The following is a 19,523-nucleotide window of genomic DNA, read 5'->3' on the forward strand; positions in this document are numbered from 1 at the left end:
GGAGAGGAGAGGAGAGAAGAGAAGAGAAGAGAAGAGAAGAGAAGAGAAGAAGAAGAAGAGACAGAGACAGAGAGAGACAGAGACAAAGACAGAGACAGAGACAGAGACAAAGACAGAGAATGCTAACTTAGAGTGGTAGGGGCTTTTGAAAGCCTCAAATCTCACTCCTAGTGTCACATCTCCTTCAACAAGGCTACACCTCCTAATCCTTCCCAAATAGTTCAGTTGTATACTAAGCATTCAAACACATGAACGTATGGGGTCCCTCAGACCATTAACACCCCTCCACACCAAAACTAGTAGCCCATTTTTCTTTGATTATATTTGTGATGAGTATTACATTACTTAGTATTTTACTTTCTACATGCTGAATAAAAACATTTCCTACATTTTTAGTCTCAAAGAAAGTGCAACTTAGTCATTACCTTATCCATCAAAATTTGTCATGTTGAAAACTTTCCTTTTGCCCTATTGAAGACTGGACCTAGGGGTTTGTGAATGCTAGGCAAGCACTTGGCTACTGAACCAGGTGTATGAGGGCGTGGTCCTAACTAAGGTGCTCAAACTGACCTTGCACTTTTATCAAGGTCGGCATTAAAACTGTGATCATCACACTGTAGCTAGGGATACAGGCCCACACCACCAGACTTCGCTTAAGTGATTCCTTTTTTAAACATAATAACTTTCTGCTTAATATGAATAAATATTAATATAGACGGTCCATATTCTATATTCTATCCTATATATTCGATCGTATAGTACCTAATATAATAGAAAAATCATTTCAAAATCAATTTTGAACACAATTATCTTGAAAGTTTAATAAATATACATGTTTGTTTTAGAATTTCTGAGAACATTCTCCTAGTACAATATGAATTCACAACACAAATTATGTAAGAATATTTCTGCTCATGTACTAAAGAGCACAGATAATGAATATGAAGCCTGCAGTCTTAGGATTTGGGTAAATGATAACAGCATAGATAAGAAACATAGGTAGCAACTATAACCAATCTGTCTTGGATTACTTCAGAATTGAAAAAAAAAAAAGAGAGAGAGAGATTTAGCTGAGTGGGGAAGACATTTCAGCCACAGTGCTCTTCTTACACAAATATTTCCTTTTCAAAGTGTGAACCTTTCCTGTATACATATATCGTTTGGGGTGTTTACTCTGTCATACCAATAATATACTGACAGAGAACAGACTTCTGGTATAAATTACCTTGTCTCTCTCTTTCAGGTCCACTACCTTATGGTTCTGTCTGCCAACTGGGCCTACGTGAAGGATGCCTGCCGAATGCAGAAGTATGAAGACATCAAGTCGAAGGAGGAACAGGAGCTTCACGACATCCATTCCACTCGCTCCAAAGAGCGGCTCAACGCCTACACATAAATAGGCTTCTCTGCTCCTTACCACTCGAATGCATTGGTGTTTAATTAAGGGCCATCCAACCATCCAACCTGTGAAAAGCAAACCGAGAGTGCTTCTCATCAAAGAGACCTAGGGTGACTCGCGAAGCCCCTGAGTACAACTCTTTGCTGTCTAGCATTCAATCTCTTGATTTGTTAAATTGGAATTACCAAATCTCGTCTACAAGCTCCTATTCAGTTTTTGCTTTTGTTTTTGTTTGATTTTTTTAATTCTCAAGCTGATTTAGTAGTTCTGGAAGATCAAAGATACTAACATTGCCAAACGCAAATATTTGTTTGATTTTTAATCACCTCCAACATATCACACGTTAACACTTTTTTTGCATTGTTTCTTACGTTTTGAAAAGAAAATAGCTTTTTATACTTTTTAGTTTTGATTTCAGTAACTAGTTTAACTACAGGTAACCTTCAAAGGGACCATTGTATATTATGAACAAGAGACAGCGATGGCATCATGATGACTCTTCTTGATATGGAAATCTAGTTTGGAGATTAGTAGCCACATGGCTATAAGCCCTGGCTAATGTTTTCATCAATCTAAGGTGCAATTTCTAAATTTATAAGGGTAGGTTAAAAAAAAAGTGCTTCTTATCTTTGTTAACATTGTATTTTTTTTTCTTGATGTACTTAAAAGGTATTTCTCTGATTACTCATGTTTATGTTTTGAGCATGTAGAAACAGTGATGCTAATGCATGGCCAGTTGCCTTTCTAAGATTGTGACACCAGGCTTACCTTTTAAAGTTTAGTGTAGAAACAATTATCATGGGAATAACTACTGTGGACTGTTGGAGAATGATCTTTTTGTGATTTATGCAGTGGCTGGATTGGATCTTTTAATATGCTAATGTGGAAAACTAATTACCTTTATGAAGGTGGTATATTAAACATAAGCACACTAACCCCTCAAGACTTGTTTTACCCACTTAAAACTTCTAATGGATTGCACCTCTGTAAGCTATTTCTTAAAATGTGTATGATATATTTGAAAAGACTTCCATTAATATAATAGCTTTGCTTGCAGCCTTCCAATCTATGTCGGTTTACCTGTAGCGTTTCTAAAGGGTGGTCAGAGGCCACTGTAGAATGTATTGTTTGGGAGTATAGTGATAGATTTGTGTTTTTATTTCAAGTAAGTCATTTTAACCGAATGTTCATTCATATTCATTTATAAGAAGTACCTATATCAGACAAATCTTAAATGAGAAACAATCAGTATTACTGGACCAAATTTGGGTTTTTTGTTTTGTTTTGTTTTGTTTTGACCTTGACTCTCTTTTGATTATTTCTAATGCTGCAAGAATGCTGTAAAGTCTCATTTAAAATAATGATGTAACCTGACAAGATATTTTGTCGGTGTATAAACCTAGGTAGTGTTGTGCACTGATTTGATCATTGTGAAATCCTCCCTCAGTGTAAGTGCATTCCCAATAAAATTTATTGAGTGAAACAATCTTTGTACACCTACTATTCATGCATCATTGGTAATTTTACAAGTTCTTGTAGTAGGTAGGGGGTATTACTAGTGTTATTTGTGGCATGATTATGCATTCTGTAATATTAATTTGGGGGTCCTTTTGCTTTTTTTAACACTTAGATTACCTTACTGGTTCAACGTTTTTTCCTGATATATGCAGTATTAACGATATTCAGCAAAAGTATTAATGGGCTTCTTTAAATTCTATATTATAGTGTTTCAGTTCTGTGTCTACAGTTTGTGATGATTTTTAAAATGTCTTTTAAATTTATGTAATGATGTTGACACTTTGGCTTTTCTTTCTGGTTTTAGAGTTTGTATTTTCACTGAGTGCTTTGTAGCAGGCATTAAAAGTAATCTGTTTTGTACATAAATGTGCCAACAGCTTGATGGTGGCGTTTTTGAAATGTAGAACAAAGTGCTTGCAAAAATGTAATAAATACACTTGTGTACTTTGTGTACTTATTATTAGTTTCTGCGGTGTTTTTTGTTTGTCTTTTTATTCCTTTTCTTGTGTGTGCAGTCTTTTCCAATGTAGTAGATGCCATCTGGTGAAATTCTTATTATAGGTGAGGAGATCTGACATTTCAACATTTAGTAAAACTTCTCTGTTTGAACATGGACTTGGGGGGAAAAATGAGGAATGGTCAATAAATAGAGTCTTTGGGGGTTATTTTGTATTTAAAACATTGTTTGTTTGGTTTGTTGTTGTTGTTGTTGTTTTCCTGCCTGATTTCTATTCTTTCCTTTTTCTAGGGTTTCCCAGACTCAGAGAAAAACAAAAGAGAGAATAATGTAATTTAAAAAACAAAACATGATTTCTTGGTTTGCTTCTAAATATCAAGGTGAGAGTAATGAATGGAAATTTTTTGTTTTAGATCTAAATTACTTTTCTTCTTATGGCCAAAGTCACATAGAAGTTATGACATCAGAGTTACCAATTAATTTTATAAGATGTGGGAAATGAGAGTCTTTATTCATGCATTGCTGCACATTGCAACATGAAACTTTCATGAACTTTCATTAAGAACATGGGCATTACTGAAAATACAACTGTCTAAGTACCTTAATTATATTTAAAATAATTTTAAGATATTAAGAAAGTATTTCTAAGCGATACTTAGAGTTCTATATCTTCCAGGGTTTATTACTTTTAATATAGCAGTAAGATAAATTATTTTCAAAATATCAATGTGAACAAACATTTTGTAATGTTGTCTTCCTACTTTATCCCTGGGAAGTCTGTTCTTAGATTCCCAATATTTGAAACTAGAATGCTGAAACTTATACACATACATGCCATATGTGTGTGTGTGTGTGTATATATATATATATATATATATATATATATATATATATATATATATATAATATTGAATTCATGTTACATACAGTAAAAATTAGGAATAATATAACAAAAACGACAACCGTAACAATATAGTAATTAAAACAATATAATCTGCCATATCATTGGTAACATACACACTGTGGGCTCCCTGGCACATGGGTAGTATGTACTCTATGGGTTCACTGGACACATGGGTAGTATGTACACTGGATTTTCTGGAAAACCAGACAAATTGTACAGGGGAAACACTGAACAAATAGGTGGTATGTACACTGTGGATACAGTGGACAAATGGGTAGCGTGTACACTGTGGATGCACTGGACAAATAGTATGTAAACCATGGATGCATGGGACAAATGGGTAGTGCGTGTACTGAAGATGCACTGGACAAGCGGGTAGCACGCCACCGTAGTGGATCCTGTAGACAAACAGGTAGTGTGGACACTGGTGCATTCTGTGGACAAATGGGTAGTGGGTACACTGTGCATACCCTGGGCAAGTGGGTGATGCACAGTGGAATGCAAATCATTACAATACTTACAACAGCAACTTAAAATGTATGCATTTCTGAAAAATTTCTGGCTATGATTGAACATTAGTAAACTAAAACCCCATAAAAGGAGGGAGCGCTGTAATATACTTTTCAAAATCTGATTACTGTGGCATTATATACTTTAAGGGTTTTTTTTTTGTCAAAAAAAAAAACCAAAATTGTAATTTAATTAGAACATTTCTTCCTCCCTCTCTAATTCCAAACACTTTTCTTCAAGTTCATGGCATCTCTTTTTTTTTTCTCCTTTATTAATTTATTCTTGTTACATCTCAATGGTTATCCCATCCCTTGTATCCTCCCATTCTTCCCTCCCTCCCATTTTCCCCTTATTCCCCTCCCCTATGACTGTGACTGAGGGGGATTACCTCCCCCTGTATATGCTCATAGGGTATCAAGTCTCTTCTTGGTAACCTGCTGTCCTTCCTCTGAGTGCCACCAGGTCTCCCCCTCCAGGGGACATGGTTAAAGGTGAGGCACCAGAGTATGTGAGAAAGTAATATCCCATAGAAAGGCATCTCTTTTTAAATAATTTTTATTGCAGTATTTTTTAAATGAAATGTCATTTACATTTTATGTAAGAAACCTACAAAGCATATCTTAAAAGTATATCAGCATATAGTTAACATTAATACTGAGCAAAATACTAATTTTAATAGTAAGATATGTATAGGCCCACTTTAAGCTACACTTATAATGTGTCCTTATATTGAAAGTTAGAAAATTTTTTTCTGGAAAAGCAAGTAAATCTGACTTTAGTTTTTGACTTAACAAAGTAGACATAAAGAGGTTTAAAGTACATTTCTTTTAAGCAAATATATAACTTAAAACATAATCACCTTAATGAAATTTGAATTACACTATAGTATCATAAAAACACTTTAACAAATCTTAAAGAGTGTTCAGATAATATATAATTTTCAGTCACTGGAGGAAAATACGCATAAAATTCTACTGGTTCTAGTATAAACAGCCATTTACCAGCAGATATACGTAAGATGTTGAATTTCTTAGCATGAAAATAAATACTAGGGTTTTTTTTTTATCATTGTTCAAGAATTCTGTTGTTCTTTAAAACTAAAAGGAATCCTAAAAGGAAAAAAATGAATTATTGATAAATTAATTAAATATTCTCACTGGAACATCTTGATGTATCTTTATAGCCTGTGAGATCTTTCTCGGTGATATGTGTAAATATCAGAGAGAGTAAAATGAAATTTTAAAAAATGAAGGAATTAAAAAGCCTGAGCTGTTATCAAAGAAATCAAAAGACTGTACAACAATGTAGGGCAGAGATTTCTGTGACGTTCGTGTTGGATGCTGACTATGGGAGCACCATGTTCACTGAGCTGTTCTTCCCTTTTCTTTCTGTTTTCCTATTGTTTAATTGAGACAAAGTGCGGAGTGTGTACCAGCTTATTACTATGGCTATGAATTCAGGGTACTCCTGTCTTACTCTGTAGTCCTGGGATTATAAGTACATGCTAATCCCCACCATGGCCTTCCTTTATAATGTTTACATATCTTGTTTTGCTCTATTCTGATATGACCAAATGAGTCTGCTCCTTTTTTATTGGAAAAAAAACTTATACTAGTATACTAAAGAAAATAATTAACCGATAGGCTAGTTGGGGAATCTGTGAGTTTACCCAGTGATCCACTGAAAATACACATATGAAGCATCTTTGTACTTTGTATTAAATATGCATTGTTTCCATGTTGGTCTTTTTAAAAATTTAAACTCACATACTTCTTACCAAAAAAGTCTATATATGTATATATACATGTGCTTTCTGTGTTTGCGTTTGTGTTTACATAATTATATACCTACCTACATATATATATATGATTTTACTAAGAAGATATCAGCCTAGCTCTTCAATATATGAAGCAGTAAATGAATGTTTAAAAGAACAAGCATTATTCAAGGATTCAAAGGAAAGCTTGAACTGTCCATTACACTCTGTCAGCCACAGCCATCCATTTTAGATCCTGTTTTCCAATTAGTGTCTTCACTTCAGTGACCCGGCAAACACAAGTCAGACTTACTTGCTATTACAGCTATAATCAACATCTATTTTTATAGACACAATGCTGAAAATGATTGCTATATTCATCATCTTGCTTTAAGAGTTTTGTTTTTAATAAGAGGATACCAAGCCTTTGAAATCAAATACAATAGTATTTTGAAGGAGGAACTGAGTGTTCTGGGAAGGTGAATGAAACTTAACAAGGCCGTGATTTTCCGAAAGGCCTCTATGGTTTTAAAATAATTCTGCTTTCCAAGCGTCCTCGAGCTTAAAGCAGATAAAGCTGCTTTTACAAACATACTTTCGCACACTATTGTGTTACTTGTGAAAGGCAGCAATTGGTTTTAAGAATTTTTTTTCTCTTAGCTTTGTACTCTTCTTTATCTAATACCTGTGAGTCATCAGGTAGCTTTCAGACATTCCTGAATAGGATCCTTCCCTATTTATGTAAATATAAGATTCATGTGTGAAGTAAGAGAAAAGAGGTGTTTGCTGAGCCAAGCAAAGGCTTTTAATATTAATATGACTTTGACACACAGTATAGAGAGGGCGAAACTTGTTTTCTCTTCCAGTAGTTTGGGCCCTAACTTCACACGAGCCACTCAAATCTCTAAAACTCACAATTTCCAACCACTTCAGGCTACATATTAACTAAGTTTTAGGTACTTCTTTTTTAACTTCTATCCATCTTTTTGAGGTTACTTACTATACTGAAACCAAATGAGTGTCCGTCAATCTCTCACCCTTCAAGACCCTGCCCTGTCACCTTCATTGTTAGTGCATTGACCTCATCCTGTTTCCAGCATCGTTACAGTCACACTCATCCAAGCTTCAATTACTTTGAAGCATTGTCTTCCTTTCACTGACAGGTGACTTAAGTCATCGTCCCGAAACTTCATATATGAACCTACCTAATAAAAAGCAACTATAGAAAAATCTGTTCCCAGCTCAAGCAAGTAATCTTAATGACTAAGCCCTCAAAACCTCCAATAAGCAGACTAAAATTTTTTTTAGAGCAAGCGTTGGCAGACCTTTTCAATAAGTGATCATGTATCAGATATTTTAAGTTGTATGGTCTGTATGTGTATATCTCTGTTATAGCTACTGAACTCTGGTCTTTGCAGTGAAGAAAGGAACAACAGTAATATTAGTCTCTACAAGCAGGATGGAGAATGATGCCAAGACCAACGAATACATGAAATACCAAAATTCACCTATACTAAAGTCTTCTAATCAAAGTGTGGAATGGTATAATCTATGTATATCCTGTCATAAACCTTAAACTATACCAACACCACATATATTGCAGTATAAATTCTGTTTTAATAAGCCATTTACTTTTGGTTAAGGAAGGATGACAGAAGAAAAGATGTGCCCATGTTCAGTATAGACACAATTGCTCTTTCCAAATGAGTTAAAAGATAAAATAATATAGTTTTAAGGTGAAATATACTATAGAAAAGAATCGGTAATTAAGGGATGTTGTAAAGTTGTCATGGGATGGGGAATTCCAATGAGTTTTAACGGAGAAGAGAGGCTCACCAATGTTAACATAAAATAACTGAGATGAGGGTCCTGTCTGTTCTCATCACTCATCTGCGCTTCATAGGCAAAACTCTCCTCTTGTAAAGTACGTGAAATCACGTGACTTCTCTCCCACGCGCCGAAGCAGGTGTGTCCAACCTGTGGTCTCCAGGCATCTTGTGTCCCAACATAGCTGTGAATATGACTCAGTGCATTTGTAGATGATGTCATGTCTTAGAGTCAGATAGTTAGCTGTCCTTAGTCTAATGTTTTCTGCTATACTCAGAAGTAAGTCAATGGTCATATTTCTTTTCTCGACGTTATTAACTCTTTCTATATTTATTGCAGATCTTACACCCCTTCTTAATATCCTTTATTATGCAAGAAATTATTATTTTTAAAAATACATTTTATTAATTTATTCATATTACATCTCAATTGTTATCCCATCCCATGTATCCTCTCATTCCTCCCTCCCTCCCATTTTCCCCCTATTCCCCTCCCCTATGACTGTGACTGAGGGGGACCTCGTCCCCCTGTATATGCTCATAGGTTATCAAGTCTCTTCTTGGTAGCCTGCTATCCTTCGTCTGAGTGCTGCCAGGCCTTCTCATCCAGGGGATGTGGTCAAATATGGAACACCAGAGTACGTGTGAAGGTCATACCCCACTCTTCACTCAAGTATGGAGAATGTCCTGTCCATTGTCTAGATCTGCGTAGGGGTTTGAAGTTTACGGCCTGTATTGTCCTTGGCTGGTGCCATAGTCTGAGCGGGACCCCTGGGCCCAAATCTGCCTATCATAATGTTCTTCTTGTAGGTTTCTAGGACCCTCTGGATCTTTCTATTTCCCTATTCTCCCACGCTTCTCTCACCTAGTGTCCCAATAGGATGTCCTCCCCTCTGTCTCACTTTCCTGGTAAGTGAAGACTTTCATGGGACATATGCCCAGAAATTATTTTTCTGAGACTTTGTACTTCTCGTTCGGTAGACTGCATTCCATCAAGATATCCATGCGCTTCATCCTCTTCACCTGAGTTCCCTTTCACATCCAGGGAATAAAATACTTCATACCTTCTAGTTTACTTTCAAGGCTTTATTTATTTAATATTCATTTATTGTTTTTTTTTTTTGAGAATGTACTGCTACAGACACCCAGGAAATTTCTGAACATACATGATTATGAGGGCTTCTTTTATCCTCTTTACCTAGTTGTTGCCCAAAATACATGGAAGAAAATTCTGAGCCTGTTATCCAGTATTATACAGCAGCATCTACTTTCCTAGAACCCTGAAAAAAATGCAGTTAAGCTATGTCACAAGTAGCCCATACAGACCTCAAGCATCCTGCTAAACATACTCCCTTGAGAGATATAGAAACTTTGTCAATTAAATATGGACTCATATGTCATTACCATATTCCTCATGTCACTCAAGGGCTTTAAGCATATATTAGAAACTCATTACTCTTGATAATTTTTCAACATGGACAGAGTAAATGTTTCTTTTAAAGTATCTCTCAATATTCTTTATTACAATCCATCTCAAATTTCCAATCTACATTGAGAAGCATGGTTTTCTCTACTTTGAGTCTCTGTAAAAGCCTCCTGTCTAGGTCCTCTATGCACCTGTGTGACTATCCTGGGTCTCATCTGGAGCTAAACACTTCCCCAGTGGCTTTGCTTTGTCTCCAGAGGATTATAAACTTTAATACATTTTTTCATGAGGTGCTGTTTGACTCTGCCCCTAAGGAAGCTTCTCTGTTCTTATCCTCTGACTATTTAAATCGCAGACAAACAGAGACTTGTCATTCTTCAAATTCATCATTGCTTTGCTCCCAAGTGGACTTTAAACTATATCTTTTCTGCCTAGAATGTTTCTCTAGGCTTCTTTGTTTAACATTCTTAATTAGTATTGTTCCATGTATATACATATGTATATGTGCGTTGTGTGTGACCATTTACTGACAGATTCCCATAAACAGCTCTGGGAAACAGTGAAGAGAAGAGAAAGTCTTGGTGGTTACTCTGTAGGGAGAATTGAGCGGGGGTGGGGTGGGATCAACAGCTGGTTACGGGAAACCAACTGTGACTGAGGGGGACTTCCTCCCCCTTTATATGCTCATAGGGTATCAAGTCTCTTCTTGGTAGCTTGCTCAACCTGCTTTCTTTTTAAAAAATTTTTTATTAATTTATTCTTATTACCTCTCAATGGTTATCCCATCCCTTGTATCCTCCCATTCCTCCCTCCCTCCCATTTTCCCCTTACTTCCTTCCCCTATGACTCTGACTGAGGGGGACTTCCTCCCCTTATATATGCTCATAGGGTATCAAGTCTCTTCTTGGTAGCCTGCTAGCCTTCCTCTGAGTGCCACCAGACCTCCCCATCCAGGGGATATGGTCAAATATGGGGCACCAGAGTTCGTGTGAAAGTCATACCCCACTCTCCACTCAACTGTGAAAAATGTCCTGTCCATTGGGCAGATCTGGGTAGGAGTTTGAAGTTTACAGCCTATATTGTCCTTGCCTGGTGCCATAATTTGAGCAGCACCCCTGGACCCAGATCTGCCCATCATAATGTCCTTCTTGTAGGTTTCTAGGACCCTCTGTATCCTTCTATTTCCCCATTCTCCCATGCTCAGCTGACATGGGTAATATCATATACTTTATTAAACAAAAATTTTGTCATTTATTTATATTTTAATGTTAAACATTAATTTCAATGTTAAACATTTCAGCAACAAAAGGGATGGATTGTACTTTATATTGTATCTTTTACAAGAGTGACACATATTCAAATAACATAGTATAATAATCACTACAAGGAGAAAACCATAGCTAAATTAAAAGAAGCTTGTCTAATAATTTGGGTGGAGTCTGGTTTTCATAGTGTTAAAAAGCTTTAAATATGAATAACAATATACATATATTATTGGTTGAAATTTCAATATGGTTCTTCAGATGTAAAAATATGACAAAACCTGGGGTTCTTGCAGAGGATCTGGATTCAATTCCCAGCACCCACATAACAGCTTTCAACTGGCTATGACTCCAGTTTCAGGGAATCCAATGTCCTCTTTTAAACTTTGTAGGCACCAGGCACAATATAGACAGAGAGACACATGGACTTCAACCAAATGTTGAAGTAGAAGAATAAGAACAATCCAAATGTCATGCTTTCACAGTAAATTAATTGACTCAAAATTTCAGGATAGTAAGTAGATTGTTCAAAGATCCAGGTTGTTGTTCATAGCTACAGAGGTATTTGAATAAGTCAGTGGGTCAGTAAAGCTTCGTTTTGGTAAATGGTACTATGTCAGGCTCTCAAAAATCTATTACATATTTTCTTTTAAATAATGTTAATAGTTTACTTTCTGCTATTAAAATGCTATTTCTTTTTTTCATTAGGGGAGCATGTCTAGTTTCTAGGATTAATTAGCATATGATTATTATAATTTTAATGAAAAAGTTTGGTAAGCAAGGCCTGGTGTAGATCCATCTTTTTTGTCTTTACATAGCCATAGAAAAAGAGTAAAAGGACAGTATAAACATGCTATAAATTCTACTTTGAAAAGATGAGAATTTGAAGCTGGTATATTTTAGCTAACACATGTTTTTAAAGTCATCAAAAAGTTAAAAAGATGATTCCATGATTAAGTTGACTAATTGTTCTTCCAGAGGACCCTAGTTCACTTTTCATATGGTGACTCACAACCATCTGTAACTTTAGTCTCGGGAGCCAGCACCCTCTTCTAGTCTCACTGGCACTGCATGTACATGATGTACACACAAACATGAAGGCAAACCATTCATGAGCATAAAAATAGAATGAGAGAATATTTTTTATCTCATTTCACAAGTGTCCAGGACCATTTTAATATTTGCTATGCACTAAGTATTATATGTCCTTTTTGGAAATTAACTAAGTTTCTATTCATTTGAATTGTGGTGTAGAGTGTATCACAATTAGCAAGGGTTGGAAAGGAGCCGTAAGCATTAAAGAATAAAGTAGGTTTGAAAAAGTTCAAAGCCTACAAAGAGACAGCATCCATTAACTAATTTAAAACAACAACAAAAAAACTAGTTAAAAAATTAAAGGTGGGAGGATACAAGGGATGGGATAACCATTGAGATGTAACAAGAATAAATTAATAAAAAATAAAAACAAACAAACAAACAAAAAGCAAAAGCAAAAAAAAAATTAAAGGTAGGAAAATGCCAAGAAGTACCTTTATTCATGTTTATCACTTTATTATCTTGAAATACAATAGATCTCTGGGATTTTCTCTCAACAGCCAATGATATATGCCACATTCTGCTACCAGAACACCAGAAAAAAAAAATGTATGGACTATTTCATTAGGACTCAGTGTATTTTTTAAGTCCACATTTTTTTGCAATAATTTCTGATATGAGGTATTGAATATTGTACTGTTATCTATGGAAGGGCAATGTTTTTAATGACATCCCGCTGTCTACGGTAGAACGTTTGCATTTTCTGCTTTTTCTGGAGTTTCAGCATCTTCTGCTGATTCTTCCTCAGATAACTTCTCAACATTTTCCATTTGTGGCTTAAGTTCTGGTCCAGCACTTTTTTCTTCTTTCATTTGTGGCTTCTCAATACTATGTTTTCTTTCCCTGGCTAGATCTGCAATATATCTCCTTTTTTGCTCGTATCTTTTATTCTCTAAAAACAAAAGACAAAGTAAAAAGAAGGAAAATGAAAGAAAAACAATAAGCCAAGTAAGTAGCGCGATGAAAAGCACGTGGTGTGGTCTTCTTTGGGGAGGCGGTCCACTGTCAATACTGCCTCCATAGCCCTTCTTCAGGCAGTTGGGTGGGGCCCAATATTCATTGCAGTGGCAGTGGTGTTTATTGTTACAGATCCCTCTTTTATTGCAGAATGTAGCCATGCAAGATTCTTCCCACGATGGTATAAAGACACACTTCCTTTCTAAGCACAAAAAGTCTGAACCACACTCGGTACCATCCTTCACCTCACCAATATCAGGTGGACTCATCCCAAAATGGTAGTCAGTACTCCAGCAACTGTACCCGTCAATGTGAGTTGAATGCACAGTAGAATGATTGTGCAAACGGGGAACTTCTGTCACGTTCTCACACTGCACTCTCCCGCACAGAGCGTCTTGCTGATTGCATCTTACATACTTAGTATTTTTCAAACCACAGTGACCAAAGCGGTCACCTCTGGTGTTCATTGCTACATAGCAATTCTTATTGGCGCTCTTGGCCCCTTCACCGAAAACTTTCCTGCACTGCTCATCACGGCTATTGCATCGCTTACGAAAGCAGACACTCCCGCCCTGACAGTGGGTCCCATCTTCCACATACAAGTCTTCTGGGCACGCCCCCGAGCTCCCATTGCACCACTCTGGCAGATCGCATAGATTGTCACGTTCCCTACACACTGTGCCTGATGGCAGGAACTGGCAGTTTTTGCAACACAGCCCAGAAGCACATGCTGCCCCAGATGCCAGAGTGCAGTTTTCTGAACAACATACATCGTGGGCACACGATTTTAAGGAACCACAGTCACATTCCTCTTCATCTTCAGTTACACCATTCCCACAACGTTTTATTGTAACAGTACTTTTCGGATTTGGGGGATTTCGTAAACAATTCTTTTTAGAAATAGTCTCTGTAAATTGTTCATAGCTGCAGTTGCTGAATGCATCTGAAGGTAATAGCTTTTTGTTCATTACGCACGTGTTTCTCCCACATGTACAATAGGTACCTTCATCATCCATCATCCCCAATACATGACCAATCTCATGTGTCACATAGGTCCTAAATGAAGACAACCCCTCATCCATAATGCACTCTACACCACAATTCAAATTAATATTACATACTCCTGAAAAATATGACATGGTAAGATCGTTGATACAAAAATCCTGTTTCACAATAATATGTGCAGAGTCATGATCCACACGCTTATTGAAGCTGTATTTCTTCCATTTGCAGAACTCTACCATCATATGACGTGTGGTAGTTACTGTAAAGGGGTTTCCTGCATTCCAGACTTCAAATGCAATTAGAACCACATTCATATTAATTGACATATAAATGTCATCTACTAAATTGACTCCCATGAAGGCATCCATCTCCACAACTGATGAATTGCTGTTCCTAAAAACAAATCTCCCATGATCAACCACAATTGCTAGTTCAAGAAACCATTGGTGGAGCCACCACCCGGCATAAGATCTCTGCTTCAAAGTGGAATTATCTTTCTCTTGAAACTTCAGTTGCCCTGCTATTTCTTCTTCGGTTAGTCTGCACGCTACGGGTCTATTCTGTGTGTCCTCCTTATCCATCTTATACACTAGATGTTCAAAGGTGGAAGAAAGGACTTTGGGCCTGATTTCATAGGTGACCCCACTTATCTGCAGCATCCCTTGAAAGCTTCCTAGACAAGAACTAAGAGTAACCATAGATTTTGGGTCCCCTTCCACATAACCATGGTGGTAGCAGTCATTCCGGACGAAAGGCTGGTCCTCAAGAAGAGCACCCTGGTCAGTGTAGGTGAACACAGTGAGAGATCTGGATATCAAGTTCTTTTTAGCTTTCATGTGGACAATGTGCCTCTGGCCCCCAAAGTGCAGGCTATAAGAGATCCAGTCTTGAGCATCCATCCCACTGTAAGTGCCTGTGACTCTCAATGGTATCACTACTTCAGGGGGGCTGTGGTATTGGGATCTGCCACTCCGTGGCCATCCAGAGAAGAACAGAGTTAATTCCAGCCACAGCGGCAAGAGAGTGATCTCCACATGTCCCAGGGTCTCCAACACTCTCATTATGATTTAAGTGGTGAAAGCGAATTATATAGGGAGGGAGTCGCTGCTAGTATGTCTTTTCTCTTTAAGTGTGTTTTGGGTCATGGTTGTGATTAATGGTCTGTTTTCTGGAGGAGTCAATCCATCAGAGGAGAACTAAAAGCAAAAACAAAAAGGATGGCAGAATAGGTTTTGAGAGTGAGCATACCAAGTGGAGCATAGGGAACAGAGAATGAGTATTTGGTTAGGCAGAACTGAACTCTAGTGAGCAAAAGCACAGCAACTATGAGTTGGTAATTACATTACCTACATCATGGCCACCGAGAGCCTTCATAATGCTGTTTGTCTGCGTGTGTGCATGTGTGCATGTGTGCGTGTGTGTGTGTGTGTGTGTGTGTGTGTGTGTGTAGTCTTCATTGCAAATAAATCATGTCAATAAAAGATAATACCTTGTTTTGACAAGAAGTCATTATTTGCACATAATGACTTAGAAAAAAATTTCAATAATTCTTCCTTTGTATTTCAAATGACCCTTCATCATAGTAATTGGGAGAAATATGTAAAAGTTTTTCATACACATATTTTTATTCTATGGCATATATTAGTTAATTACATTTATTGTTCCACTAGATGACAAGTGGTAGTTATTGTATAGGGGTTTCCTGCACACTAAATTTCAGTTGCAATTAGAATCACATCCACATTAATTGAGCTATAAATGTCATCTATTAAAATGACTCCCATGAAAACATCCATCTCCACAACTGATGAGTTATTGTTCCTAAAAACGAATCTTCCATGATCAACCACAATTGCTAGTTCAAGAAACCATCAGGAGAGCCACCGTACAGTATAAGAACTTTGCATCAAAGTAGAATTACCACTCCCTTGAAACTTCAGTTACTCTGCTATTTAACACATTTGAATATTTAACTCACATATTAAAAAATAGTAATAATGTTTATTCCTAACTGAAAATTACACTTCAAATCTACAAAAGACCCAACTGTTTTCCTATCTGTCAAGGTGCTCTCATTGTAGCTGTCATTTCTTTTGTCCAGATAAAAGTGCCACAAGTTCAATCAACTTTGACCAAAATCCTCATCTCAATCTAGAATGATGTTTTTCCTCTTGTTACAACATGCTAGCCATGTTATTGGAGAGAAAATAAGAATCTCCTTACTTGGATATTCAAACAGAAGAAAGACACAATTAGGGCTATGAAGAAGCCTTGTACTTTACTACCAAGGATGGAATCCTGAAGGGGCATGCATTTCCAACACTCATATATTATTAATGATCTGAGCTTTACTGTATTTATTGTTTCATAACTTTTTTGGTTTTCTGAATTTAATTGTCAAAGGTACTCATAGTGTTTTGAATAATAATGGCCACCACTGGCTTACATATTTGAGTACTTAGTCACCAGAGCATGGGACTCCTTGATAGGGTTAGAAAGATTAGGAGGTAGGGCCCTGTTTGAGAGAACAGATGTAACTGGGGGATGGTCATTCCCTCCCCGCATATCTCTCTCTCTCTCTCTCTCTCTCTCTCTCTCTCTCTCTCTCTCTCTCTCTCTCTCTCTCTCCCTTTCTCTCTCTCTGACTGTAGATCAGGGTTCAACTCTTAGTTACTACTCTAATGCCCTGCTTGCTATAATGCTTATAATTGTAAGCAAGCACTCAATTAAATGCCTTGGTCATGGTATCTTTTTATAGAAAAAGAACAATTAGTAAGTTGATGCTGGGAGAGGGGCCAACAAGGGAACAGTGACTAAGACAGTGCCTAAGCTGAAGCTAACATTATCTTTGTATGATCAAGGTAATTAAAATTTAATAATGATAATTTTAATTGTATAATCAATCATTTTATACTTGATTAATAGGGAATTAAATATTATTATGAGTCTTTGCTTAGCCTTTGAAGAGAGGTTGTTTCAGGTTGAAAATCAACCTGATGCTTAGAGTAAAAGAAGTGCTTTGATGACTTGGTAGGTAATCAGCACTTAATGGGAGACTCACATCACAGGATGCACAGAGCACACAGGACAAAAACATCCTCAGGAAAAAGCAGTCAAACCCACACTTTTGGACTGGTAAAATACTGAAGTGTTGTGTTGCTCTCCAGGCTTTTCAACAACATATTTGGTAATTTCTATGAAGTACAAATTCTATTCACCATCGAAGAATCATTTATTATGTAGTATATCTATGAGTGAACTTAATCTCTCATAACCAAGTAATAGGAAAATTGACAGTTCACCTGTGACATCATGTTTTACAGTGTCTCCAGAGGTCAAAGTACCTTAGAGAATATAATATTCTCATAATTTTGTGCAAAGTGACATCATAGTAAGATACTTCTAAATAAATGGCCATTCTTAATATTTAACAAATTCTCCTTTTTTGCTATAGTCTCATCCTATTTATTAATCTCTTGACCCTAATTACTACTGAACTTCTCACTCTAACATGTAGCCCTACCTGTTGAGTGTGTTACAAATTATGAATAACACAATAATAAAAATAATTTAGAAGCACTAGCTAAAAAAAACTATTATCAATATCACATTTGTCTTCTTAATGGTTTATATACATACATGTAGAATGTGATTCTTTACCATTTATTTGTGTGCTTGTATCTGTGTGTATTGAAATATATGTGTGTGCTTCTTTTCATAGAATGTAACTATTAAATAGCTTACCAAAAGATGAATTATTGGATCCCATGGTCTTAGTTGTTACAGCCTATTCACAATTGTTTATAATATCCACCTCCATGGACTAACATTTTTATTTGAGGCCTCACATAATAAAGGTAAGTATAAATTCTGTCCTTCAATTGTCTCTCCTTTAAGTTCTAGAATATCTGCCTAGAAACAAGTTTCTCTGAGTTCTACAGAAACAGACAAGTGACTTCCTTTCCTTTCCAACTCTGGTTCTGTATCATGCCTGTTAACTCTCATTGCAAAGTATTCCAGTATGAATAGAATTTATTTATTTAGCCCTGTTTAATGGTTTCAGCAAATCTTCCATATGGATGAATTTAATTTCTTTCATTGGATATATATGCCTCCTTCCCACACTATTATTATTTTATTTCTCTGCATATTGTTATCATGGCACCAAATTATTTTCCCAAAATGGAACCATATTATTATATACTCCAAATATATTGAACTCCAGAGAAAGTCCACCTCCATACAAAATACTGTCTCTTGGCTCTGAACATCTGCCATCATCTGTAACTTTCTTTGTAAGGACCCTGAGTAACACAGACACATATCATTATGTAAATACTACATATATAATACACAGAACTTTGGTCACCAAAAAAAAAAAAGGCAAAAACAGAAATTAGAGAATAAGAAAATGAATAAAATAATAGTATGAGAGTAAGTTTAATATCTAAGTTGACTGCTTGACTATTTAAGTCCTGCCCTAGCATAACTACATTAAGCCAGTGGTTGCTGAATATAAAATGAAGAGTTTATTATTCCTTACAGCTTACTTTTTAGATTCTGAGCTAGAAATCACCAATGGTATGAAGATAAGTGTTAAGTATGGATACAGGTTTAAGTATGGAAAATACTGGAAAGTTGAAATTCAGAAGTTCAGTTTATAAAGAAAACTATATTTCATTTAGTTGAGTCTGGATTAAAGTCTTTGTATCAAAAAAAAAGGTAGACATGTATAGCTTACCATTCTTGGGAGCTGTACCTGGTGTTCTTTGGAGATGAACAAGGATTAAAAAGGAAACTGATACAAATACAATGTATTTAGTTAGTGTATTTACTCTGTGAACATTTTGATTATTCCTAGAGCATTTCCAGGATAACAGGACACCGGTAATATTTTTTAAAAATCTTTTAAAAATTCTTTTACATAGTATCTATGTTATGGTTTAACCATGTCACCATGTCTCTAAGTCTTTCAAAGTAATTTTGATCTCCATTTCAGTCATTTTGATTTATTTTATAGGTTATAGATACATGAGGAGTTATGATACCTGTATGTTTGTGTGTCCCCTTCATCTGAGTATGATTTTTTTTTTTTACTGGAACACATTACTTAGCACAGGGTAGCTTGAAAATCTCAATTTTCCTGCCCCAGACTCTGAAATACAGATTACAGACTTCTGCCAGATCTTGTTCTTAGAAAAATAACATTTGACTTGCATAGTCCACAGCCAAACCCTGCCAAGACAAGGTAAGCAAGTCTTTAATAGTTCCTGCCTCACAAATATGCCTGCCAGATATATAGGGCCACAATGCTGAAGGTCAGGCTCCAATGTTAAAGAGAGGTTGGGTGGCTGTTCAGGCAGTAAATTGTCTCTGTCATCTTATTTGGGAACTGCTAACTTGCCCTC

At 36.3% G+C, this 19,523-nt stretch overlaps 2 protein-coding genes across 3 annotated transcripts in view; one reads left to right on the forward strand and one right to left on the reverse strand.

The window, feature by feature from the left end:
- Positions 1 to 3,374, forward strand: part of GPM6A (glycoprotein M6A) — a 257,248-nt gene extending 253,874 nt beyond the window's left edge. For both annotated transcript variants that reach the window (XM_084758357.1, XM_084758356.1), the window contains exon 7: positions 1,244 to 3,374. In XM_084758357.1, coding sequence (XP_084614483.1) covers positions 1,244 to 1,396 — 153 coding nt within the window. In that variant the 3' untranslated portion in view covers positions 1,397 to 3,374. The remainder of the gene's footprint in view (positions 1 to 1,243) is intronic.
- A 9,184-nt stretch (positions 3,375 to 12,558) lies between these two features.
- LOC311584746 (disintegrin and metalloproteinase domain-containing protein 21-like) lies at positions 12,559 to 17,992 on the reverse strand. The gene is made up of 2 exons (XM_084759341.1): positions 17,860 to 17,992; positions 12,559 to 15,311 (listed from the first exon to the last, which is right to left on the reverse strand). Exon 2 carries the CDS (start codon positions 15,174 to 15,176, stop codon positions 12,834 to 12,836), a length of 2,343 nt encoding a protein of 780 aa, XP_084615467.1. The 5' UTR covers positions 15,177 to 15,311; positions 17,860 to 17,992; the 3' UTR covers positions 12,559 to 12,833.
- Between the last annotated feature and the right edge of the window lie 1,531 nt (positions 17,993 to 19,523).

This window comes from Acomys minous (assembly GCF_964271855.1).
Source record: "Acomys minous genome assembly, chromosome: 15".
Taxonomy (NCBI): Eukaryota; Metazoa; Chordata; class Mammalia; order Rodentia; family Muridae; genus Acomys; species Acomys minous.